The sequence below is a fragment of the Pleurodeles waltl genome, chromosome 2_1, assembly GCF_031143425.1.
Source record: "Pleurodeles waltl isolate 20211129_DDA chromosome 2_1, aPleWal1.hap1.20221129, whole genome shotgun sequence".
NCBI classification, from domain to species: domain Eukaryota; kingdom Metazoa; phylum Chordata; class Amphibia; order Caudata; family Salamandridae; genus Pleurodeles; species Pleurodeles waltl.
Genome location: NC_090438.1, coordinates 839,324,363 through 839,351,701, shown reverse-complemented (window position 1 = coordinate 839,351,701; position 27,339 = coordinate 839,324,363). Strand labels below are relative to the sequence as shown.

Genomic DNA, 27,339 nt, shown 5'->3' with positions numbered 1-27,339 from the left:
AAGTTGCAATAATTAACACTATTCTTTCAGGACAGAATAGCATTTCCAGGAGAATAAAAATTTACCCCCCCCCCCCCCCCCCAACAAAAAAAAATATATATGGTTCTGCTCAAGTAAAACGCTGCACCATATTTAGCGCATGTATCTAAACCTTATGTATCTCACCTGACACCTCGCATATAGGCCTAACGACTTCGAGCACCTTGCTCAACCATGCACTCCAAAAGAGCGTCCAAGATTCTGGTGCAAATATCAGCGTTTTGCAACACATCTATACTTATTGAGAGCTATATAAAGGCTACAGAGAAGCTCTGCTGCTTTCTCAAAGAGTGGAAATGTTCATTTCATGAGGTGGAAGGGATCAGTGGAGCCATCCGCGGTCCAAGTGCATGAAAAAAGCATGGGGACTGTGATTTCGTCACACTGTGTGCCGAGTCAGTGAGTGTAGGGGCCGATATGTGGCAAACAATTTTTTTTCTTCACTTTTTTGGTCTTTCGCTTTCAAATAGTTACATAGAAAGTAAGGCACAGCTTAAGTGAAAAATGAAGGCAACTTAATTTAATCAGTAGGATGTATATTTAGTGCTTTGAGGTACCAGCCTGTGACAGAAAGCACTGTGAATATACAAGTAATTATTTTAAACTTTCATTACACACAGTATAGGGTGCGCTGCTACAAAATGCGCAAAAAGGTTTAAGATTTAAAAAAAAGTTTGCAAAATATGAATTTTAGTAATATCCAGACTACGTAGTGCAATTTTTAAATTTTTTTTTTTATTATAAGTGTCCATTAAAAGCACGCACTGCACAGCATCTGCTAACTCCTTTGCAGTACCACTCAAAAGTACTAAATCTGTCATCAGGAAGCTTCAAGTGATTTTCTCAGAGCCAATACCGCCTTCCAAGCACCCTTTACATTTGCAGATTAGCCAGTGCACATTTATATTTCTTTCAGGAAAGCAGGCACACTGGCAAGAAGGCTTGTTTAACTGTTTGCCCCTCGCCTGTTGCACCCTGCAGGAGGATATCCTCTTCCTCCTCCTCCCCCCACCCACTTCAACTCAAACATTTAAATTGTCTGAATTTATTGTACAGGGACGGTAATCTTTTCACAAAAAGTAGGGGAACTGATTTTCTTGAAATAAAAAAGTATGGTAGTCTTGCTCCTCAGGGCCCGCTCAATTCGACCCGTGGGAGTAGTAGTGGCTTGCAGTCCTCCGACCACCCCAACCTATTTTTATTATACGAACCATTAAAGCTCTTGTCTGGTAAATGCATCCGTAGTCTATCAAGGCAACATCCTGTTTCTTCAGATGACCGGGAGCAAAGATGCTGACGAGTAGTTGTACTCAGCAGCCATTCAGCAATAATCATCATTGCGTTTATTTTTGGTGCCGGCGGAAGTCGAAGGGATCTGCGCGATCGTTGCATTTCAATTCTCGTTTCCTTTGACAACAGAGACTTTGTGATTTATAGACTGGGATAATAGTGTCTGTGCACAAATGCGAATTTATTGGTAAGGCTAAGTGCTTTGCTATTCACCCTCCTGTTTCCCTCCCGGTACCGTGGAAGGCAGCAGTTAAACAGCCGTTAACGTTTTCTGCCCGTGAAACAGAACACTGCAAATATGAATGATCTTTTAGGTTTAAAAACTGGGGCATGAAAGAGGTGCCTCTTACTCGTTTCATACATGAATGTTTATACACTGACCGAAATCTGATTTGGAAACCCATTGAGCAGGTATACAGCAACAAACCAGGCAACAAAAAGCTTGCTTTACTTGTAATGTGTTTTTTTTTTTTTTTTTTTAAACCGTATTACTACAAATGTGCTGCTTGCTTTCGAAAGCAGCAGCGGATTTGGTGCCCTTAAACAAAATATAGGGTTTTATGTTGTAGATCTGTGAACAACTTAATTATTTCCTTATAATTGTTCTTTAAAGTCGAGTCAAGCAAAGCAGCTTCTGAAAAGCAGTGTTTTTTATTTATATATATATATATATATATATATATATATATATATATATATATATATATATATATATATATATATATATATATGTTTGTCTAACTTTCATAAGAAAGTCTGGATTTGTATAAAAGCCACAAATGCCATTATTATACTATGCTTTCTTACTTTACCTCCGCAACATTGCGACAGATTGTAAAACAAATTAAGACTTAAAAAAAAAAAAAAATCTAAAGTGCCCAGACATCTCTGGTCAGAAGCCTACAAACAGTGAGAATGCTGGCAACTTAATTTGTCCATTGCGTAGTATACAAAGCCCAATAATTAGTAGTCCTCTTTCTTGATGCAGGCCTTTATGGAAACCTGTGCAGAAATGGTACAGTTGGGGAAAGAAAGCAGATTGTGAAAATGAGGAATACAGCAATCCATTCTTTGTCATCAGTATTTAATTAAGAAGATTGAAGTATTGACAATGGCAACACTAAAGATGAATCTAGGATTTGAGTACTGACACAGTGACCTTGAATGAGAAGGTATAAAGAAAAGTTTCTTGCATGGTTAAATAGGGACCTTCTGTATTTGAAAAGAGATTATCAAAGGGTTGGATAATATTTGCATCCTGTCTTATAAAATCAGCATTTTCCTTCACGAGTCCTAGGAAAATCCATATTTTGTGGCAAGAAATCAGACTTCACTTGTACCCATTTAACGCATATTGGAAACTGTCAGAGGCAGGTGACACTGATTTGCAATGAAGTTTAGGATCATTGAAGCAGTCAGTTGCTTTTCGAATCTCTTCAATATGAGCGCATGCTCTAACAGCTTTAGAAGCCAGGTCATCCCTGGCAGGGCACTCTCCAGCCTTTGAAATATTTATTCCTGCCAACTTCTTATCTAGCCTAAGTGAGAACAAAATAGGACCATGGGGTTTTCTGATTGAATTTAATAGCTAATCAGCTGACATTTTAGGAGAGCCCACTGTCCTGTTTTCATGTTTAACTTGCAACAAAAAGCCTTGAATGTTCATGGAGAATTGGATATTCCATAAAGGAAGAGTTTGTTCTTCTAGCAATGGAAAGCGCCAGGAAGAGTACATTGTCTGGAAGCCCAGTCTAGTGCTGTAACATCGAAACTCTGTTAATACACAACTCACAATAACATTCTGTGCTTTGTTGGCAGAACTATGAGAAAGTACATTGTCATTCCAAGAATTGTACATATCTGATAGACTTCTAGTTGCCTTAGAATCTTCCCCCAGGCGTCATTGGATCCAGAATTTTTTTCTTCGAGCAATACCTTTGCGCGCTGGTTGGTGGATCGGTCAACTGCAGGCATCGTAGACGCAGCCTCAGCGCAGTGACATCAGTTCTTTTCTTTCTGCACCACATGCTGTTCTGGGGAGAGCTACCCTTGGTCGCTTTTGACCGACTGACTCTTTCGTTGACTTTTTGGTGCGTCGCAGGATGTCCCCGAAGACCGGCTTTAAACTGTACGAGGACAGTCACCGCATGATGTCGGTGACTGATCCGCATCAGATCTGTTTGTGGTGCCTGGAGCGCGACCGCAACCCGAAGTTGTGCTCTAAGTGCTGGGCCATGCACCCAAAGGCCTTGAGGGAGCGGTCCCTCCAGCTTATGGCGGCCTAGCGCTCAACTCTGCGTATGCCCCGGCCTCGCTTGAGGGGAAGGTCTCGCGACCTGTCGCGAAGCCACCATCATTCTTCTTTTTTGAAGTCTTCGGGTCAAGGTAAGAAGAAAGCCATCAAAGGGATCCCGTCATCCTTCGACTTCACCCTGTCGCTTGGCTGATTTGACAGAGGACTGTCGACCCTCAATGCCACAGTCTTCGGAGCGTGCTTCTGGATCCGCCTCACGCTTCCCTGAGTTTCCGGGAGCCGGGTCGTCCCCTGCCCAATTAAAGGACTTTTATGAGGCCATGTGTCTCATTTGTAGGCAGACTGACCCCAATGGGGTGCCTTTGGGCCCAAGGGGTTTGGTCGGGGGGAGGGGCCTTCGGGTTTCACACCGGCAGCTGCGGCCACAAGGTCCCCTCTGGATCTGCTCTCGGATCTGCACCGGTGCCGGTCGTACCATTGAGACCTTTCCCAGTGCCGGTTCGATTGTCGACGTGTATGACGTCGGTGGTGCCCACTATCGATGTTGACCCGATCCTCATCCCCAACGACCGAGTCGGACTGGCGTCGGCCGCCGCCCCCTCCTTTGATGGGGCATATGCACCCCAGGTTGGATTCTGACCCTTTTTCGTATGGGTACGAATTTGGTGAAGGATTGGAGGGGTCCCTGGACCCTTATGAATACCAGGATGACCCTAACTTGGACTGGGCACAGGAGTTGGGTGAGGCCAGTGGGCTGGATACTTCATTAGATGCTGGCATGCTGTCTCCTCCCACCGTGGCTACGGCAGAGGGAGCAAATTATTCCATGGTGGTCAGTAGGGGGGCTGAGGTCCCCCGCTTTTAGCTGCCTACTGCTCAGGCCATGGTCTAATCTCCTGACGGAGGTGCTTCAACCACGGGCCTTCCACATCTGAGCATCTTCTTCCATTCAATGAAGCCTTCACTGATGTCCTTTTGGGTACTTGGTCCAGACCCAACACAGGGACTCCTGTGAACAGGTCTATTGCATGCTGCAATCGGCCCACCCCAAACAACCCTAAATTCCTGTCCCAACACCCCATGCCTGAGAGCATGTCATCCTGGCATCCTCATCCTTGGGCGCATTCCCTTCCTCACCCCCAGATAGGGCCTCAAAAAGGCTGGAACAATTTGGAAAGATGTCTTCCAGACTCTCTGTGGTCAGTGAACATCGTATGCCTTTTGGCCGCTATACCCACTCTCTGTGGGATACAGCTGCACAAGTTCTGCCGCAGATACCAGAAGAGGTCTGTGCTGTCGTCTCCCAAGCTGTCACCGATGGGAGAGAGACAGCAAAGTTCACTATCGGATGTGGGCTGGACACGACCGACTCTAGGTAGATCTGTTGCGACAAAGGTGGCCTTGAGTCGTCATGCCTGGATAAGTACATTTGTTTTTTTCAGGAGATGTCCAATAGACTCTTTTGGACATGCCCTTTGATGGCTCCAGTCTCCTTGGAGACCAGACTGACTCAGCTTTGGAGAGGTTCAAGGGCTCCTGGGCTACAGCTCAGTCCCTCTGGCTTTCCATTGCGCTTGCCCCCAACAAGTCCGCCTTTTGCCCATTTCATGGACACAGAAGTGGCTCCCTGTCGTGTCCCTATCCGAGCCACCCATACTGTTGAGCTGCTGCTTGGCCGGGGACGCAGAATCCCGCGTGGGACAGGGAACCAGAGGTCTACTCAGCCCACCCCTGTCCCTGCTGCAGCCTCCGAACCCTCCTAGAATCCATCACTACAGACAGGTGGGTTTTGCAGATCGTCAAAGAGGCTACTCCCTCCCCTTCAAATGTGCCCCACCAGCCATGCCTCCATCGGTCAGCTGTATTCTGGAGGATCATTTGCCAGTTCTCCGCCAGGAAGTCCTGGCTCTCTTGGCCAATGGAGCCATAGAGAGGGTCTCTGCACCAGAAGTAGGTCATGGTAGTTATTCCTGCTACTTTCTAGTGCCCAAAAAAGACACACACTTACGTCCTATCCTTCACCTTCGGGACCTGTCAAGAAGGAGAAATTCAAAATGCTCACTCCGGTTCTGTCTGCCTTGGACCCAGGAGAATGGATGGTAGCGTTGGACTTGCAGGGCGCTTATTTCCATATTCCATTACCAGCGCCCCTCGTGTGTTCATGAAAGTGATGGTGGTGGTTGCAGCTCATCTGCACAGGTTGGGTGTTTCAGTCTTCCCCTACCTCGACGACTGGCTGTTGAAGGCAGACTCGCCCCAGAAAGTCGTCTTCCACTTTCATAATATGGCGAACCTCCTGCAGATGCTGGGTTCACTATAAATGTGCCAAAGTCACACCTGACTCCCTCTCAGATGCTACCTTTCATCAGAGCTGTTTTGGACAAGGTGCAGTTTTGGGCCTGTCCTCCCAAAAAGTGAGATATTCAGTCCAAGATATTTAGGCTATGATTCTGATTTTTCAACCAGTGTCTTGGGTTTCGGTGAGACTGACTCTGAGGCTGCTGGGCCTCAAGACTTTCTACATCCTACTAGTAAAACATGCCAGATGGCATATGTGGGCTCCCGCAGTGGGACTTGAAGTTCCAGTAGGCGCAGCACCAGGGAAATCTCTCCGACATGGTCAATATCTCGGAGGGGACTGTGAAAGACCTGCAGTGGTGGCTTTTTCATCCGCATTGGGTCAGCGACAGATCCCTCTCCCTTCCCCAACCAGATCTATCCATAGTGACAGGTGTGACACTTCTGAGATGGGGTATCCACATGGGAGAGGCGGAGATCAGAGGCCTCTAGTCTCTGGCGGAGTCTGGGCTCCATATCAGTCTTCTAGAGCTCCGGGCGATCAGGCTTGCATTGAAAGCATTTCTTCCCTCTCTCAAAGGGAAAGTAGTGTTAGTATTCAGACATTACTGTCATGTGATACTGCAACAAACAGGTCGGTGTAGGGTCCTGGACCCTTTGTCAGGAGGCACTGTGCCTCTGGACATGGCTGGCACATCAGGACATTACCCTGGTAGTTCAACATCTGGCACGCTGTGTGAATGCCAAAGCAGACGAACTCAGTCGTCGATGCATAGGCAATCACAAATTATGTCTCCATCAGGAGGTGGCGCAAGGTCTCTTTCAGCAGTTGGGAGAGCCCTGGTTTGATCTGTTCCCCTCTGCAGAGAATGTGCAATGTCAGCAGTTTTAAACGTTGGAGTTTCCAAGACGGCACTCGCTCGGAGACGCTTTTCGTCTCAAGTGGAATTCCGGCCTCCTTTCTGCCTATACCACTTCTGCCCAGAGTTCTCAAGAAGATCAGGAACGACTGGGCCCAATTTATCTTGGTGGCTCCAGACTGGGCACGGAGAGCATGGTATTCAGAGCTATTGAGCATGGCCATCGATCCTCCACTTAGACTGCCTCTTTGGGAGGCTCTACTGTCGCAGCAGTAGGGTACGGTTCTCAAACCAAACCTGCCCAATCTCCGACTTCATGCATGGAGATTGAGTGGCAGCAGTTGACAGCTTTTAACCTTCCACCTGAAGTCTGTGATGTTATCTTGGCAGCCAGGTGTCCCTCCACCAAAATGGTATATGCCTGGTGTTGGCATACATTTGTGGCATGGTGTACCACCAAATCTGTTGAGCCTCTCTCTAGTCCTCTTTCTGAGGTTCTTTTGTTCATTCTTTCTTTAGCCCAGCAATGCTCTGCTTTGGGCACCCTTAAAGGTTATCAGCTATTTCGGCTTTTCTTAGGCTGCCTGATCAGCTTTCACTCTTTAAGTCTCCTATTGTCCGTCGATTCTTTAAGGGTTTCACCCATTTGTTTTCTCCCACTCCATTTATCGTGCCTCCGTGGGACCTCAGTCTTGTACTTACTTTCCTAATGTGTACTCCCTTTAAGCCGATGCACAATTGTCCATTACAGCTCCTTACTTTCAAGACTGTTTTTCTTGTTGCCATCACTTCTGTTTGCAGAGTAAGTGAGCTTCAGGTGTTCTTCAAAGCTCCTATACATGTCTGTGCACCCTGACAAAGCGGTGTTACGCACTAAGGGGGTCATTCTAACCCTGGCGGTCATCGACCGCCAGGGCTAAAATGACGGGGGCACCGCCAACAGGCTGGCGGTGCCCCGCAGGGCATTCTGACCGCAGCGGTTCGGCCGCGGTCAGAAGTGGAAAACCGGCGGTCTCCCGCCGGTTTTCCGCTGCCCTTCTGAATCCTCCATGGCAGCGCAGCTCGCTGCGCCGCCATGGGGATTCAGACACCCCATACCGCCATCCTGTTCCTGGCGGTTCGCCCGCCAGGAACAGGATGGCGGTATGGGGTGTCGTGGGGCCCCTGGGGGCCCCACAAGGAATTTCACTGTCTGCATTGCAGACAGTGAAATTCGCGACGGGTGCCACCGCACCCGTCGCACCTTCCCACTCCGCCGGCTCCATTCGGAGCCGGCGTCCTCGTGGGAAGGTTGTTTTACACTGGGCTGGCGGCGGCCTTTTGGCGGTCGCCCGCCAGCCCAGTGTAAAACCCAGAATACCTGCAGCAGTCTAATGACTGCGGTGCGGTATTCTGGAGAGGGGAACTCTGGCGGGCGGCCTCCGCCGCCCGCCAGGGTGAGAATCACCCCCTAAGTCTTCTTCCTTCCCAAGGTCAGTACACCTTTTCATGTAGGCCAGTCCATTACCTTACCTACTTTTTACACACCTCCAAATCCTTCTCATGAGGATGAGAGCCTCCACCGTCTGGACCCAAATAGAGCGTTGGTGTTCTATCTCAATCGTACTAAAGATTTCCAGGTGGACGATCAACTCTTTGTTGGATATGTGGGTGCAAAGAAAGGGAAGGTGGTGCAAAAACATACCATCTCTTGATGGGTACTTCTTTACATCAAGATGTGCTATGCTTTGGCTAAGAAGCAACCCTCTGAGGGCTTGCACACTTATTCCACCAGAGCGACTGCTGCTTCTACTGTGTTAGCATGCGGTGTTCCTGTCCTGGATATATGCCAGGCAGCTATATGGGCGTCCTTGCACATGTTTACTAAACATTACTGCCTGGACAGTCAGGTCCGTCGGGACGGCTACTTTGGTCGTTCGGTCCTGCAGGACTTTCTAGTATGATCATGGTTCGCAGCCAGCCTCCGAGGATGGCATTGCTTGGGTACTTATTCTAAGGTAAGGAATCTGCAACTAGAAGTCTCTATCAAATTTACAAGTTACTTACCTTCAGTAACAATATATCTGGTAGAGACATATTCTAGTTGCAGATTCCTTACCGACCCACCCATCCTCCCTGCTTGTGAACTGGTTCCAGGGAAAGGGCTTCCCCTTTCAGGGCCTTAGCTCTGGCACACCAGTCTCAGTGTCCTTTGCGGCTCTGCACTTTGACGTGGAAAGAAACTGACATCACTGTGCTGAGGTGGCATCTGTGTACAACACCCAATGTCATCAGGGAGTCGACCGACGCCACTTACTGATGTGCAAGGGAATTGCACTGAGAAAAAAATCTCCGGATCCAGTCTGACGCCTGGGGAGGAAATTCTAGGATAAGGAATCTGCAACTAGAATATGTCTCTACCAGATATATCGTTACCAAAGGTAAGTAACTTGTACTTTAATATCAATTTTAATTTCCATACAGAAGAGTGTTTTGGGGAGGAGGATTAGACATTGATTGCTTTTAAATCTGCAAAACAGAGTAAACTATTATGAACTTCTCATTAACAAGTGTGTGCCAGAGAAATAGCTTGTCTGTAATAATAATATTAAAAACAATAATAGTTGTTAATTTTGTTATTTCTAAGCACATTAGCACCCACAGGCTTTTTTATGCCACACAGGAGAAGAAACATTGACAACACGAAGACGCAAGATGGCCATATCTACCTTCATTGACCTTTATAGAAAAGATAGGATTTAATTCTACTGTGGTAATGTAGAAAATACTCTCATACGATTATCTTAAGGAGAAGATTCCATAGATAGGGAACCAAGAAACAGAAATAGCACCCTTTTGTTTGTGCCCATTTGGAGTAGTTGCATATTTTCAGAATGAAACCAATGGCCTACATAGTAAGGTCTTTAAATCTTGCCAATTTCAGATTTCTTCTGGACATGAAAGATGCAGCGTGCAATGCCTAGAGCCTTTATCTGCATCTCTTGTGTTATTGCTACGGAGCTCAGTGCTTGCTAGGCCTCAAAAAATAAAATTGCTATCTATGGGGTGCAAAAACTACTCTGGCTGAATATTCTGCCGCCTTTGCAGCTTAGAACCCTGGTACGGAGGCAAGCCCAAGAAAGTGTTACAACAGTCTAGTTTGGGTTAAAACAGGTTTTGCTGCCACTTAGCAGTGCGTTAATTCAGGAGTGTTGTCTTGGGAAACCAAAAAAAAAAAAGAAGCTGTGTGTGTGTGACATCCAACAAACTGGAATTGGTTTAACACACCCGCAAGATCAAGTTATTCATGCTGATTGGGAGACTTTAGTGGTCCCTCGTGCCCAGGAGCATTATTGAGTCAGATAAAAAATCAAGGCAATAACTTCCAATCCATCAGTTCCAGATTCCCTGATCAAACTATATTGTGAGTAACTCAGTTTCTCTAACTAGGAAGTAATAAGAAGAACCAGGATCTATGAATAGTTCTGTGAAGTCCCCAAACCATGTGTAGTGTTAGAAATAGGGTTTCTGGTTGGCAAGGGTATGTACCCATGCCAGGCACAACCACTTTAGTTGGGGTAAGTCATATGCAGACCAAGAAAACCTGTGCTTACCCTCTGGTAGCTTGGCACAGAGCAGGCAGGCTTATCAGAGGCAATGTGTGAAGTATTTGTGCAATACAGTGATTACAGTAGCACTGTGAAAACACCACAACGACGACACCACACCAGTTTGAAAAAATAGATAAACTTTATCTGATTTAAATGTGACCAGAACAACAAAAATCCAATAATTATTTCCCAGTAAATCAAGAGAATGGTTGGGATTGAATCACTCCTTCATAAGGTATGCACACTGCAGTTCAAGCAAGCCTCAGTGTTAGGCAAAAATAGTGAGCCTAGTGCTAGCAGAGCAAGCGCTTGTCGAATGAGTGAAACAGGAAGGATTCAGGCACTTCCTTATGAAGTAAATGCATCGTCGACCAACAACAGTGAGCCAAGGGCTAGCATCTGTCAGGGAATTGCTCCTTTGTGCCGTGGTGCAGCATCACTGCATTGACAATTAAAACAGAGTGAATGCTGTGCTCTCTGGACCAGGAGATCCAGGGATTGGCCCAAGCTGATGATCTAGGCCCGCTGTCCCCTGTACCTGCTTAGTCAGGTCATTGTTGTCCTTCTGGGCGCCCTGCAACACTGAGGCTCCCTTTGCTAGGAGGCGGGCCTAAGGTATCAGTGCAGGATCAATGGCTGCAGCGGCACCGCGGGGACTCTGGGTGCTGCGGTCTCTCCTTTAGGCCAGTCCTGATATGGGTAAAGTTCGGCAATGCCAACATCGTCACACAGGCAAGGACCACATGACGCAGGCTGGTTACTATGTCACAGGGGAAGCCAAAGATCACCTAGGTAATGCGGCAGTCGCACCATCGGGCTTCTATTGGCATTGTGGCATCTTTTTGCTCACAGGGACAGCAATTTCGATAGGAGCTTCAACTAGGTAATTTGTGGGTTAAGGTTTGCAGGTCATACTGCGGATTGCTTGACACTTGTAGACCCCTTTTTTTAGTTAGACAGAGTTGGAAGTCTTTTCTGTTCTTAAGACGCAACCCAGCAAGCCCTCCTAGAATCTTGGGTGCAAGGATGTAGAGAACAAGTCCAGTTGCTGCAAGCAAGAAGCGGCAAGCGGTTGCAGAGGGTCAGTCCCTCCTGGTAGCACAGCAGTCCTTCCTGGCAATAAATCCTTGGTTCCAGTAGAGTTCTTATTTGGTGGGGATTGGGGGCCAGTACTTCTACCCCAGTGTGCCTTTGAAGTGGGAGGGACTTCAACGAGGCCTTTAAAGATCACAAGGTCCCTGTCCTTCCTTCCCTGGTGCCAGACAATCTGCAGGGGATATGGAGCCCTTTGTTTGAGGAGAGGCACAGCCCTATTCAGGTGTAAGTGAGGTAGTGCTGAGCTCTGCTTCCCCATCAAGCTAGTTTATGGCCCATCAGCCTGGTGATGGGCCAGCAGGATGCAAATGTCACACCCCAGCTCCCTTTGTGTGTGACTGTTTAGAGGGAATGCACAAAGCTTCAGAGGCACAGAATGGTTAAAGAAAGAAAATGCAAACTTTCTAAACGTGGCATTTTCAGACATAAAAATGAAAAGCTGACTTCACCAGAAGTTGTAATTTTAAATTGAGAGTCCATAGACTCCAAACTCCAGATTTCTATCTTTTATCAATTGGAAGTTACACTTAAAGGATGCTTCAGTTACCTCAATGTTAAAATATGGGAGAGATAGGCCTTGCAATAATGAAAAACGAATTTAGCAGTTTTTCACTACCAGGACATGTTAAGGTTAAAAGTACATGTCCAACTTTTTTAAATGCACTGCACCCTGCCCTACGGGCTACCCAAGGCCTACATTAGGCGAAACATATATGTAATAAAAAGGAAGGTTTGAGCTTTGCAAGTGGGTGTACCTGCCAGGCTGAAATTGCAGTTTAGAACTGCACACACGGGCTCTGCAGTGACAGGCCTGAGACATATTTACAGGGCTACTGTAGCGGGTGTCACAATTAGTGCTGCAGGCCCACTAGTAGGATTTAATTTACAGGACCTGGGCACATAAAGTGCACTTTACGAGGGACATACAAGTAAATTAAATATGCCAATTGTGGACACACCAATGTTGCATGCACTTTACCACTGGTTAGGAGTGGCAAAGTGCCCAGAGTCCTAAAGCAAACAAAAACAAAGCCTGAAGAGGAGGAGGAGAAAGGTGAATAGTCTGGGGATGACCCTGCAGAAAGGGCCATTTCCAGCACATAGGATTTGAGAGCTCAGTTACAATTGCAGCAGGATCCTTATTTCTACAGACTTGAAGATAGAAATAATTCCCCCCCCCCCTACCGGAGTCGTTATTGGAAGCTGGGTATCCAGGCCTAAATGTTGTCTATGATCTGAACTGCAAAACAATACGCAAAACAATACACAAAACATACAGCAACAAGCATTCCATCAAACACATACACAAATGATGACACGTTTTATTTAGTTTGCAGACAATTACAAATTTTAATAGGAAGCTTGGAGATTTTCTAATTCCAACTTGAAGTCAAAACTCACCCTTACGATGTTCTTTATGATGGACATGCACTTGAAGGACCCATGAATCAATTTGAGGATACTGATTTAATTTTTAGCTTTCAAATTCAAATTCCCTGACATTTAACCTACTTTTTAAATGTTTCAATTACACATTTAGCCACTTAACGTATATACACTTTATTAATCTGTCAATAATAGTTAATTTCCTAAGCAGTCACGGACCCCCTTGAGACCCCAGACCACAGTTTGGGAACCACTGATCTATTGTTTTGTCTCAACTAATATCCATATCCATGTCCATACCGAATCTGGAGAAAAAAACATTTTAACCAAAATTTCTTTAAAAAGTGGATTGTTCTACCTTCTGAAAAACTCAATAAAGCTATTGAAAATGTTTTTTTTTTAAAAAGACTGTGTCCTGTGTCAAAGGAATGTATTTATAAAATTTGGCATCCCCTGAGATGAGAGAGCAGGGAGTTTGTGCCTTGTGGAGAAAGAGAGAGGCTGTCCCCAATTGGAAGGCTCAACAAAGTTAGAGGTGCAGCTGCAGAGGAAGAAGCTGGTCTTATGGAAACCTAGAGCATATAGTGGGTGCCAGCTCCACAGTACAAAGAAGAGGAAGTAGTGCAACAACAATGCAAGCAATGATTAAGTACTCAAATAGTGATAAATAACATTATCAGTATATATTTGTGAACAAATGTAATGAAAAATGGAAACAATGACTCTTATCTGACTGTACGAGTAGAAAGTGAGGGGATACTACCATTGATTGAGCTTTTTGTTCCGAGTCAAGGGCTAAGTAAGTCACCAAAGTTCTGACTGTATGAAGTCTCCAGTTCAGAAATTGCTGAGTACTGTATTTGTTTTCCATAATTTGACTTGTTTTAAAAATCTTTCTGTCTTCTATTGAAGTAAAGTATAATTGCCACCGGTCTTGCAATAAAATTCTGCTATGGATTTGTAGACAGCTGTAATTATTGAAGTGTGTGCTATTTTCTCTTTTTTTAAGACCCAGACTTCAAGCACAACGAAAATTTGCTCAGTCCCAGCCCAACAGTCCCAGCACAACTCCAATAAAATTAGCGGACCAGTTGTTACCTACTCCAGTCACCCCCATCTCCGACCTTTGCAAGAAAAAGCCCAAGACAGAAGATTTCCTTACGTTTCTCTGCCTTCGAGGTAAGACGTGCTGCTATAGAAAACATCCATTTTGTTGCTCTTGTTACTACTTGATGTTCATACATCCCATTTATGCAGTTGTTTCTTTCGATGGTCTTAATGTCCACCTTTTCCTCTCTTTGACTTGTTCTGTTTCTTTAGAAAAACAAGTATACTAGCTTTGAAAGTATACTTTAAAAGAGCTTAATGCCTCTCATATATCCAAGAAAAAGCCGTTCCTAAATGAAGCCATGGAAGAGAAGTCTACATAATAGAACAATTTAAAAAATGGCTTATTTCTTGCATGTTGTCAGTCATTTGTCCTGGAAGATAGTTTAGTTAAGGAGTTTTTAAAGGGCATAGTTACGCAAAGACCTCCCAGTGCTACAGCGGAAGCAGAATGAGAAGGAGACCGCTTATGCTGTGAACAGAAGGGTCTTCAAAATCTTGCGAAAGGAAATTTCTTTACTATCCTGACGGAGCTCCAAGGGAAGGGAATTCCAGAGAGTTGAGGCCCTAAATGCTAAAAATCAACCTCCCCATCTTGCTTTTTTAATCCCTGGAACGTTAATTAGGGAGGCCCTTGGGGGATCTTGGAGCCCTTTGAGAGATGTAGGGCACTGCAATCTGTTAAAGGAAGGCTGGACCCTTACTATGCAGACCTTTGAGTTCGGAATGTGCCCATATCCATTTTGGCTCCGCGCCACAAGACCGCCCCTGCTGCTGCTGGCCTTTCTATTACTGAACTGCATTGAACCCGACTACTAGACCAGGGAGCAGACAGTCAGAGTAACCGCTGCAAGACAAATGAAACTTTTCTCATGTTGCATCTCACTACGCCAAAGGTTTCATTCGAACATACAGCTTCCAGATCACAAAAGTCCAGAGCAAATAGGAGGATAGAGTGCCGTCGAGACTGACCCCCTTTTTTTTTTTTTTTGTTAAACAGTGGAAGGAAGGGGAGGCTAGGAGAATGTGACCTGAAAAAATTGAGGAGAGAGATAGTGAAGTAGAGGGCAGAGAAGAGCTCAAGAAAGGCGAAAGAGAAAGTTATAAAGGAAGACGGGCTACCTAGAGAACAGGATGGGGAAGAGAGGTAGAGGGAGGAGGGAGAGGAGCGTGTAAGAACACAGAAGGATAGGGAAAACCAGAAATATACAAGGAGAGGAGAGCGGTAAGAAGAGGGAGGATGAAGAAACTGATTCGAGGGAATACCAGACTAAATCTAGGAGCCTGGTGCAGCGGTGACATGCATTACCGGCTGGACTCCGATTGTGTCTGCTGCTGTAGCCCAACGGGCAATACCCATATCATAGACTGCTGCAATGGACGGCAGGTGGAACTAAAAACAGAGGATGGGAAGGGCGACGTACAGATAAATAGGATGAAGGCTACAAAAAGAGAGAGGTGGGAAAGGAGAATTGAGAGCAATGTGGGGAGAGTGAGAAAGGTAAGAGGGGAGGATGCAGCGCGAAAGGTAGATGGAGAGAAAGAGTACGTCTGGGAGACTGGTATAAGCTAAAAGATGAATTTGCAGAACGACTGCCCTAGCAACACACAGAGCGTTTGTTGTTGATTGTACCTGTGATTGCACCCATGGTCTGCCGTCCATATTCAACAATTCCTCTACGGAGTGTGCCATGCCCATACAGTTCAGTCGTCATCTCAGGTCCTTACTCAGTCACTGTTATATTCAGGGCCCATCTTCTGTTTTTGTCACTGAATCCCCTCCACCCCCGTGTATCACCTAAACTTTAATTTCACGCAAACACTTGTGCTCAGAAATGCCTTCTAAATTTAATAACAGCATAAATTAACGCTTCAGTGTTAAAATGTTAAAAAGATGACGATGCAACTTTGCACAGTAGATTGCCAGTGAAAGGCTGTTAGGCGCTACTGTAGTTCATCCCGACTTCCTAAGCATTGCTCCATAACTATAAACTTTACCAGCCAAAATCAAAACTATAAATCCCAAAATGCAATATAATGATGATGGGGCCAGAGCTTTTTCTATCAGTGCCATGGGAAAGCAGCTCCTTTTGGTCTTACCTTGTGTTTCAAAGGTGTTTGTTAGATAAAGGAAATGGGTTAGTGTCACTGCGCAAGCGCTTCAAGAGCACTGTAACTGTTTGTCAATTCAAGAAGGGGACTAATTTATGAAGTGCATCTAATTACATGGACTTAACTGCTTGGTTCTTTTTCCGCTAAAGTGTCACTGTTACACATAAGCATACTTTAATGCTTGTAAATGTCACATATACCCATTCTGAACAATTGGCAGCTATGTTCAGGTACATATTACACCCATATATTTGTTTTAAAAAATTGATATGTCATACCATGTTCATATTATGTGACGATTTTAATATATTTTTGCATCTACTAATTCCGTATTGGCCTCCTATTTAGTCTCTTGCGGTAAAAGTTTGGATTGGTTTGTTCTTCTTTATTCTGGGACTCCAAACAGCGCTATCTATGGAAATTTATGTGATGTAGTTCCAGAAGCAACTTTGAAAAAGTAGCAGGTGGGTTTTAAAAGAACATTTAGTTCTGTGCAGAAGTAAAACATGCAGGCAATATTTGCATTTCATTCCTTACATCTTGTGCAAGCGAAGATATTCTTGGTGTTTTTCCCAGGATGAAGTCTGTGGTACATCATATACAACAGCTGCCAGTGAAGTTTTGTGTTTGTAAATATGGTTTTTGGTTTTGAAGACCAGATATCATCTGTAGAGCTCATACTTTTGTTTGTTTTTCTTAGCAGTTTTTTATATCAAAGATCCAGTTGCCTGCTTCTTGAATCTTTTCTTCACATCTATTAAATTACTCTAGCATTATGTTTTGAAGTGTAAATCTTTTAAATTTTTTCGATGCTGTGCATCAGCATCCAGTTCTAGCACGGACTAAAGCAAGATTTTAGCTGATAACAAATTGAGGAAGATTATATCTCTGTCTGATAACTGCATTAGGGATTTTAAAACTTCCATTGACCCATCCAGTGTCTATAATATCTCCCAGTACATCATCAGTTATTAATTGGGAGTTTCCTCACTATGAATAGTGTTGGGAAATCCATGCTGTTTCTAATTGCTCTTTGAAATGCAAATTGTCAGAATTGTTTGTTTTATTTGGATTTCCAGACAAATTTGTTTTATACTTGGCACTAGTTTCACTGTGATCTTTCAATAAAAAATGTGGCACATTAAATTTAATCAGAATGCATGCTAGGGAAGAGGGATGGAGTGAAGCCTTTAAGACTTGCATTTGTGAAAGAGCACAGTGATTAGAGAAGAGCAGCTCAAACGACTTTTTGATGTAAGGCCGTGCTAACCCAGCTATTGCTTAAGGCTGAGACATCTTTTTTCTTTAAGTTATTGTTAGTTAACTTTCCCAGATAAAATTAGAAATCTGCGATTAAAATTTGTTGAAAAGGGAGTTTATTTAGCTTTGTACTTAAATAATCAAACCTGTCTACAATATAAATAGAAATATTTGTATTTCAATTTAGAGGATTTTTTTTTTTTAATTTGTTTCCGTTTAAATATATAATTTTAATGATAAAGATCTTGGAAGTGCCTCAGGGCATCTCCTTACTTGGTTTTCTTGAGAGTCTTGAATTGTGATAGGTAGCATCTGTTGATAACTGCCATATTGTGATTTAAGTTTTCCTAACATTGGCTTTTTAAATGGACATGATTTGTGTTAAAACTTTCGGTTTGAAAAATATCCAATCTTCCTATTCATTTCACTTTTCGTTGTCCTTCCAGCCTGTCCTAGTTGTTATAAAACTGAAGGGATCCCCAAGCCTACCTAAGATTATTGCCCCTCGTGAAAAAGGAGTAGATAGCGTCACATAACTGGCTCCTCAGTCTTCCCTGCAGCTTTTGAACATCCTCAACAGTCTGTCTCTTGTCAAAAAGCAAAATGAAGTCCTCTGTAGTTTACCTGAACGTGTCCTAAAGTGTTTCCGAGGACCCAACATATCCCTTACAATCCAAGTGGGAAAAAACTGTAGAGAAACATTCAGAGAAACGTGAGGATTTACATACGGGGCTTGTGTCCTAGGAGTGCATCAGGTATTTGTTTTGGAGGGCTTAACCATGATCGTCCAGAGTCCCAGGAGTAAGCGTACGTCCTGCACATATTACCAATCATCTCACCACAAACATTGTCCGATCGAGAAACCTCTAGAGTTGCAGCAGTTGGGCCTGCTTAACTTCATACATAGTAATCCGACCTAAGCCATCACATACAGGGGCATGTCCAACATGGTTCCCTCGGTAGTTGAACCTATAACGAGGAGTCATTATTGGGGAGTAAATTCAATGCACACTCTTTACATGTGTGATGAGCAACATTCTAGTGCTTGCAGGAAAGAAAATGGAGGGGTAGAGCCCAGTAGCGAGCCTATCACAATAGGTCAATGCTGCATTCTGCCCGCTTCGCAAGCCAGCCATTGCTTTAGACAGGCTGAAACCCAAATGAACAAGCGGAAGAAAAGCCGCATCTTGTGAGGCTGTACTTTCACAAGCAAACCTTTAGTTATTGGGAAATACGGTGACTGCCATCAAGCAGTGCCGGCCCACATTGTAAAGAATGCTAACTCAACAAATTTAAAGATTTTCTCCACGTTTGTTGCTCTTTTCCAGGGAGTAACTAACCATTGTTTTTGGTGTAACTGTGTATTTTTTCTCTGTAAGTCTTTAAACTGTAACTGTATTTTCTTGAAGATAAAAGTAGCACCTTACCGGGAAAAGCTTGCACTTGTATCCCATCTCGACCTGTTATTTTTCCCTTCAAACCTTTCTTTTGGCGTTTGAATGTGAATATAAGTGTTAATGCCTAATACGGTGATAGTATGCTGGCAGCAGCTGTAAGATAAAAACTTTCCAGAGCTGGACATCTGGTCTGAGCAAATATTCTTCATATATACTTTTTCAGCGTGAAGTGACTTGGACCCTCCTGCGTTGGGTTATTGGAAGAAATAGCATAAATCTAACAAGACAGTTTAGTCTGCATAGAAACACGTTTTTCTAGAAATCAACATGGCACATCGTAGTTGCTTACATAAAGGAGACATTTCCTTATGCTTTTCACACCCTTGATTATTCCCCCCTGGTCATCTGATACTCGGGTGTGGAATGTGAAACAGTTTTGACATGCTTTGATACATGATTTAACATTTTCAGCAGCCCATTTCCTATTTGTGTTGGCAGCTTGTGTTGCGTTCGAGTGGCTGCATGAAGTTCAGTTTTTCAGTGATCTACCAGACCAGCATTTAAGTAGGCTTAACATCCCGTGTTGGACCATCTTGAAGCAGCAGAATAATCCCCATCAGAGTGGTTTAGATGCTGTCTTTTTGGGATGGGCTTGGAAAACAATTACTAACCGAGCAAAGGTGTGGCTTAGGAGAAACTGAGTTTTTTTAGGTAGAGCGTGCAAACGTTTTGGCCTGTTTTAATCTATCTGTGGGCTTTTAACCAAGCCCATCACTATCACTCATTCTTAGGCTTGCCTTTCAACAGTCCTTTGTTTTCATTGGTAAATGCTTTGTTTGTCCCTCCTTGCGGCAGTTTTGTTACCTCATTGGCAATCTACCCTACATGGATAATTGCAAGTTTGCCGAAATGTTTGACTGTGAGAACTTATTTTCCCTTTTTGTATCTCTGCTTCGTGCTCATGGTAACCATGGACCTTTGAATCGCTCGCTTATGTCAACTGTTTTACGTTTCATCTTCTATTTATATGGCAAGAAAAGTCCAGTTAGGAATTTACAACGCTAATAGCTCTAACTCAAGCAAATGCGAAACCTATGGCATTGCAAATGCTTGTGTAATTTTCTTACATTTATGCCCTGCTGCAGTGGCCCTTGAAACTAGCTCTCTGTAATAGTATGACTTTTTCAGTAGTATAACCGTTGTCATATGACACATTATTCAACCCTTTGACAGATGATTTAGCCATCTACAAAACATTGTATCATCTATAGGGATTGTTTTGTTTGGTTGTACCAAAAAGAAGTAAAAACACCACCTGTTGTGTTATACGGATTCTTGATTGATTTTCTGTTATAACATTGTGGAATGGTTGAATAATATTTCATATGACATTGGTTATATAAGCATTAAAATAGGGGCTTAAAGTACAAAGTGATTAGCATGTGCACATTAGGAGTCCTCCACTATTAGATTGTAAACATGCGGTTTAGACTATGATCGATTTATCTCAGAACTAGCTGGAACACATTGTGCCAACAGATGTGTTAGTTGCATTTTGAGCACCACCATTGTCTTTCTTGTAATACTTTGATGATAGTTATGCGATACTTACACCACTGTTCCTCTTCTTGTGAATAAATCACTTTTTTACTAGGCATGGGATTCATTCTAATTACGCCAGAGTAAAGTCATAATTCAGTGCTGCACTTTGAAGAGGAATTACTAATGACCACATGAATACGTCTGCTCGAATAATTAAGACTAACTTTGGGGGTGGGGGGGGGTGGGGGAGGAAATAGCAAAGAAACAAAACATTTAGTGAGTGGCTGCTTGCATGGCTATTCATGTTGTTTTACATGCAGAGCTATTTTTTAGGGCAAAATTCATCCTATGTCCATTTTAGACACAAGGTTGCATTTTTTTCACTAGAAAATAGCTCTAAATGCAATGAGCCCATCGGGGGAGAGGGGTGTGTGTGAAATCATGGTGTTTGTTCCATTGCATTTAGCACTATTTCTGAGCTCAAAATGTATCCTCTTGTCCATTTTAGACTTAAGGGGTCATTTTTGGGATAAATGCAGACTTACTTTTCTTGCATAATTCCATGAAATCTTGTGTAATTTTGCAGTAATGACGCTACAGCAGCAAATTACATGTTACACCCACCCCCTAGTCTTCAACAAGTTACCTTTGATTTACTTTTTTTTTTTTTTTTTGTGTGCTTCAGCAGCTTAAAGGGTAATGGACTTCCTGTGGAAAGCATCACGCTTTTTTTTTTTTTTTTTTTTTTTTTTTTTTAACTCCATGTAATCACAAAATCCCAAATAAAAAATACTCTACTCTCTCTGAGTTAAGCCAAATGGAGTTGCTGACACTGACCTAACCTAATGCCCATACTGTACGCTATTTAAAAAAAAAAAAAAAGTACACATTAACTATTAACTATCAACTCTTATCCCCTGCGGAAAGTTGTGGTGCCGGTTTGCAAAGGGCAATTGTGAAGTGTGTGTATGTGCGCATGTATTTCCACACAACTCCTAAATAAAAGACGAACTGTCACTCAGAGCCTGTTCATTCTAATTTATTCCAGCAGCATTAAAGGCATTGCACATTTTGGCTGGAAACCAGCCTTTATTCTGGTAAAGGCTGGTTTTCCAGCTTTGAAACGCATCGTGCCTTTAATGCTGACCTAATACATTAAAATGAACACTTTGAGGGCCAGTTCTCCTTTTATTTAGGATTTGTGTGGCAATAATACAGGTGGAGAGCGGATAATACCTTAACGCGGCACCACCAGCTATTTGGAAGCATCACCAGTAAGTAGTTATAATTAGAACTCAGTTTCCATTGAAAAAGCATTTTATTACTTGGCTATATCTTTGGAAAATTTCATGAAGATTCTTGTAACGGTGCCCATCAAAGTGTGCCCAAGCGTCTTGTGCATTGTAAGTTTTGTGGTGATCCGTCAAGCGGGTGCTGAGGAAAAGGGGGATCAAAAAGTGTTTTTCCCATTTTAATTCCCAAGGGGATTTTGAACACAACTAGAATACTACAGGTTTATCAGAAAGGTAGCTTTTGGTGATCACACTTTTTATTTGGTGCAACTCCATTCAGTAGTTTTAGTTATTCAGTGAAATCCAAATTTGTATACCTCGGTGAAGCTCAAGCACAGATCTCATGGTGAAATCTGATTGGCTTTCAGCACTTCAACCAGGAAGTGCTGGAAGCTACCTTGGGACCAATATACATGATAGCACTCCATTGAAATGCATCGTAGTGAATGGCAGGTTTTGAGGGTCACAAAAAGAACACATAAAAAATAATAACAGATTTTAGTTACAATGTAAATAATTTGTTGAAGGTACCATACTCATTTTAGGAATTGTTGTGTTTTCTACGTTGATTTTATCTTGCTGGGATTTCATGAATCATGTTTGAGAGAATGTTTTCTTCTCCTGATTTTCCCATAGTGGGTATGGAAGGTGCTCCAAAAGCTAAAATGAAAGCATATGTTTTGTAAATTCACATTGTCTGTCTCACCCATATGAGACTCACATTCTCAGTTATACATGTACTTCCAACTGGAACGTCCGGTCAGTTGGTTCACTGTGTTCTACTGCATCCTCCCAGATTGTTCTAAAGAACAGTTAGAGCGCTAACAGGCTTACTTATGGCAAGTGTGGCACATCAGAATCCATCTTGATTGAATCAAACTGGTAAACCTTAAAGCATTTAATTTAGATAGGAACAAAATGAAGGGGTTCATTTTGTCATAGAAATTATGGTTCGTGTTAAAGAAAAAAAAATTAGGACATGTTTTATGCGAGTCCTCAAATCTCTTCCTCTTCCATCTCATTAAAACATTTGGACATGCAAACTGAAACATGCACTTTCGACACAAGCAGCAGATTTCCAGTTAACTCCCTATTGATCAGCAGCTTCTCTACAAAGTTCTAATGTGTAGTGCCAACATTCTGAATTTATGCCACAAATGTGGCACATCTGACCGCCATCTTGATGGAATTGAAGTGGGAAACTGAAAGCATTTTCTATTGGGGATACTGTAGTATTGATGAATTTAGGGAACTTCTTAACAAATAAGTCGTAGTAAAGATGTCGTACTTCAAAAGGGAGATTCTTTGCTTTTATTCAGAGCTAAGTACTCTTAAACCTGATGCCTCCTTTAGCAGTCAGCAGGCAAACTGCTGGCGAATGGAGCCTCGTGTCATTAACCTTCTTCAATAGAATCTAGAACTAATGGAATGCCTTTGCATGATGACCACACTACAAAGGCATATCATTGGATTGCAACTTAAGGCTCCCAAGATGGCCACGAGAGAAAGAGGAGCTGAACTGTAGCACAAATATCACCCAAATGTAGCCCAGTGGCGGAAGTGTGCACAACATTTTTTAGCAGTTTTATATAGTGCAGACTTGACCTGAAGGTATTTGAGTGCTTTACATGAGCCCATAGGTGAAACAAATAATCAAGTGATCATCAACTGAAAAAAAACCAAAGGTAGGAAATAATTTGAACATGCTTTGTCGCTATTTGAGAACTCAGAAAAAGTCCTCATTTTAGTTTTTTACAGCACTAAACATAATTTCTGTGGGAATGGGAACCTCTCATTTTTATAATTTCTAAAGGAAATGCTTTCATTATTACAGTTTTGATTACATCATAATGTCAGGCGTGTCACACTTTTGTAATAAATATAGAATGTTAGCAATCTAGTTGTTCATTAAAATACTGTGGGGAGGTAGAAATCAGAGGCACAGACTCTGATAGTTGAGGGCAGGGAGGAGGGTGCAGAGGCAACAAGTTGGCCCTATTGGGTAGGTGGGAGGAGCAGTGGCAGCACAATAGACCATGGTGGGCAGGGAAAAAGAGGCTGCAGCGGTATAAAGGACCATTGAGAACAGAAGGCAGAGGCAGTACAACAATACATGCCAACAGACCCAATTCAGGCAGGAGCCCCACGATGTTTTCTAAGCCCAAAAGGGCTTTATTTTATCTGCCACCTGCCTAAAACATTTTCTTTTTTAACGTAAGTAAAGGGGGAAAATGAATTCACCAGGTTTATTCCCCAAAATCTCCTTCTTACCATGTTCAGAGTGTTGGCAAGTATGGTACATTGAGTCACGGAGGGCAGGAGACATGGGGTAGGGTCATGGACTGGGATAACAGAGGGGAGGAGGGAAACAGGCAGGGACACCAAACTGACCTTACGGGGCTGGCATTAGGGTTTGCCGCAGCACAATACACCACAGAGGTCAAGCGGGCCAGCAGTGCAGCACAGCGGACCTTGGAAGCAATAGGAAGGGGACAGGGCTATCCACATGGACAACAGAGAGCAGAGGGGAAAGAGGAAAGGGCAACAAGCTGACTATATGTAATGGGATCTTTATTTAACCACAGGCTCCATCTTGACTACTGACTATATTTTGCGCATAGCTTAGCTTCAAACACCGTCACATTGGTGGCGCAGGTATTTTTCTGCGCACAGCTTAACGTGTTTTTCACTCTTTTCTTACTATAACATGGAAAAGTAGTAGAGATAAGGATGTACGAGGCTGAGAATGTTATGGTAGAGCAGGGTACAGCTCAGTCTTGAAGTACACCTTGGGATCTGGCCAGTCTTTAGCGTGTTCTTTCACCACTGACTTGATATGGGCAGCGTTTGAACAACAACAACTTACTCGACGAGAGGAGGGTTTCTAGAACCCGTTTGTTTAAAGTATATAAGGTGGGAAGCTTGGCAACTGGAGGAAGAAGGAACTCCTCTGGGAAGGGACGTCTTGCCCAGAAAATAGATCCCATTGCGGTTTAGTCTCCCTTCTGTTTTGGTTGTCCAGGGTTCCACAGCCTGAAGTTGACAGGCAAAGGGATGAAGTCGGTGTCAAGCACCATGGTGATGCATTTTAATTTTTTTTTTTTTTTTACTGTGCATGGATGAATACATAGTCACTGTGTGTGTGTGTGTGTATATATATATGTATATATATATATATATATATATACACACACATACATATACATACACACACCCTATATTCATTGTTTAACTATTGCATTTTCTTTGTGTGATCATTATTATTCTACTGCTGTGATTATTTTTAGAATTGCATGTATATTGCTGCATTTGAAATAAAAGCTCACATTATTCTTTTCATCTATGAAACTTGAGAAGGGTCTTAATAAATTAATTACTCAGATAGAGTGCTGGATTCTTTACATTCCTTTAATTTTGTTTCATTTTAGTCTGAAGCAGAACAGAATACCATACTAGACAGACAGGAGGGAAAGTTGCAGCATAACGGTAGTGGCAATATATCGCACCATGTAAGGCAGGAGGGAGGGGGTTGCTGCAAGGACTCAGACAACAGAGGTTAGGGAGGAGGTAGATGTGGCAGCAAGCTAACTATTCAGGGCAGACAGAAAGGGCAGTGGCCACACAGGGCGGTAATGAGGGAACAGGGGTCTCGACTGGGGAATGAATGGCAAGGAGGGGGAGGGCAGGAGCAGCACTCTTGGGTGTGGGCAGTACAATGCCAGGCCTGGCAAGGACCTGCCTCCAACCACCCCTACCATGCATTGCGATGGGCTTCTTACTTAACGTTAAAAAAAAGCCCTAGACATTCACTGAAAAATTGTATTGTGGTGTTCTCTAGGGGCTGTTCTGAGCATTGCAGTCAACATACTATAATATTCACAGCACGAAAACTCACCCCATAATGTTTTGCAGGGCATTACCTTTACAAAATATTTCTGCTCTTAACTTAGCTTGTGGTGGTCCTAGGGCAATGGGACCACCTTCAAAACATCCTTTCTGTCTACATCATCTCTGGATCCCCCTCACTAGGTTAACGAGGACCTGAAAATGATAACCCCTCCCACCATTCACTGTCTTATGCTTTCTCACGGCTAGAGGTTTTGTTTTACCGCTGGGAGAAGTTTTGTTGTAAAGGGCTTGTTTGTAATAATATTGCAGTAGGCCTGCTAGCCCTAAAATGCCCTCTAGGGGCTAAGTATATGCTTACACTGTATTACTTTTGCTTGCTTTTTTCATGGAGTTATGCCGTCCAGGGTATAACAATGTGGTTTAATGACCATGTTTCTTATAATTATATTTTTGTTATGGTTCCCTCTAGGGGCAGTTTTGAGCATTACAGTCTAATGCCAAAGGTTTATTTCTGATAAAGGTTTATATGATAATTACATGTTTTAAGAATCTCTCTTTATTACAATTACGAGCATAATTCAGGTCAACTTAACATCTTTATTACACTCTGACTTTGAACACTCCTGATATGTTTGAGTGACCCTTCTCGTTTATTTCTCTCATTACTCCTCTGTGGCGGCCTTGACTTTTTTTGGGGGAAATTGTGTTAGCCAGCCAGCAACTCTGATGGTGGGGTGGTGAAAGTGGTATTCTTTTGGAATTAGCATGGCAGATTTAAATTAGGAAGCTAAATGGCAACTTTTTCATTTTTTGCTGCAGCTAGAGGAAGAATGTAAATGGAAGTGCTTTAGCTATATGCAGGACCACTGGAATTATATGGAAGGAAAAGATGAAATTATGAGGCAGGGTTGACTGATGGATGCGGCAAGAAAGGTCCAGTTATGAATTTACAATGCCAATAGCTCTATCTCAAGCAAATGCGAGACCTATTGCATTGCAAATGCTTGTTAGGTACTTGGATTCCCTGAGTCATTCAACAGGGGTCAAATATAAATGACTCTAGAGGGAAACGAGTCAACCCTATGGCATACTGCCACATCCCCTAGTTCATAAAAAAGTTTAAAAGCTATCTGATAGTTTATTCTGTCTTATCAGAAAAGGGGTTTAACAAGAAGTTGTCTAGGAATCCGAGAAAATTGTTAAAAAAACAAAAAAATAAAAATAAAAAAAAGTGGTAGGTGCTGAGTGGTCTGCCCCAATTGATTATCACATGGACATTTGTAGGTGATTGCACCAGTCTTTCATTTTGTGCAAAAGCAGTCAGGTAATGGAAAATAGGAAGATGAAAATTAGTTAGAAGGTACCTTTGCTGCTCATTGTTGATTAGCATGAAGTACAATTTACACCCAGACTGATCATTCCAAGCCAAGCACGCCCCACTGTTTATCATGGAAGGTCTGATTTTATTTTTTTCCCCCTCTTCACAGGGCAGACCTCTGACACATATATTCTTGATTTTTTTTTTATTTAAAAAAAAACAAACAAAATCTTTATTTGATACCTGGAGATGTACTCTGGGTGAGACCATAATTCCCGCTCTGACTGGATCAAGCCTGAATGGGCCTGCTTTATACACTGTAATTAGTGGATTCTGTTAATCATATCTAGGCCCATACAGCAATTGAGAATTAACTTAGTGAATAAAGTTTCTTCTTGGGACCAGACTGATCGCCATAATAGTAAATGTTTCGTTTGAAGGGTCTCCGATAAGAAAGCCACACCGAATTTCCAATGATTTGTAAATCATTGGATTATCCTCTTCACTTCATCTCACTGACAACATTCCTCCTGTTCTGAGAGATCCCTTAATCTAGATGAACCTAGAATTGTTGCCTTCCATAAAGAAGGTGCCCAACAATTGGACACCTCAGTCGCATGTAACCCTTGACCAGCTAAAGCTTCAGTAGA

At 43.0% G+C, this 27,339-nt stretch overlaps 1 protein-coding gene across 5 annotated transcripts in view; it reads left to right on the top strand.

Annotated features, from left to right (window-relative positions):
- JARID2 (jumonji and AT-rich interaction domain containing 2) overlaps positions 1-27,339 on the top strand; it is a 589,480-nt gene that overhangs the window by 317,977 nt on the left and 244,164 nt on the right. For all 5 annotated transcript variants that reach the window (XM_069218785.1, XM_069218783.1, XM_069218788.1 and 2 more), the window contains exon 4: positions 13,822-13,991. In XM_069218785.1, coding sequence (XP_069074886.1) covers positions 13,822-13,991 — 170 coding nt within the window. The remainder of the gene's footprint in view (positions 1-13,821; positions 13,992-27,339) is intronic.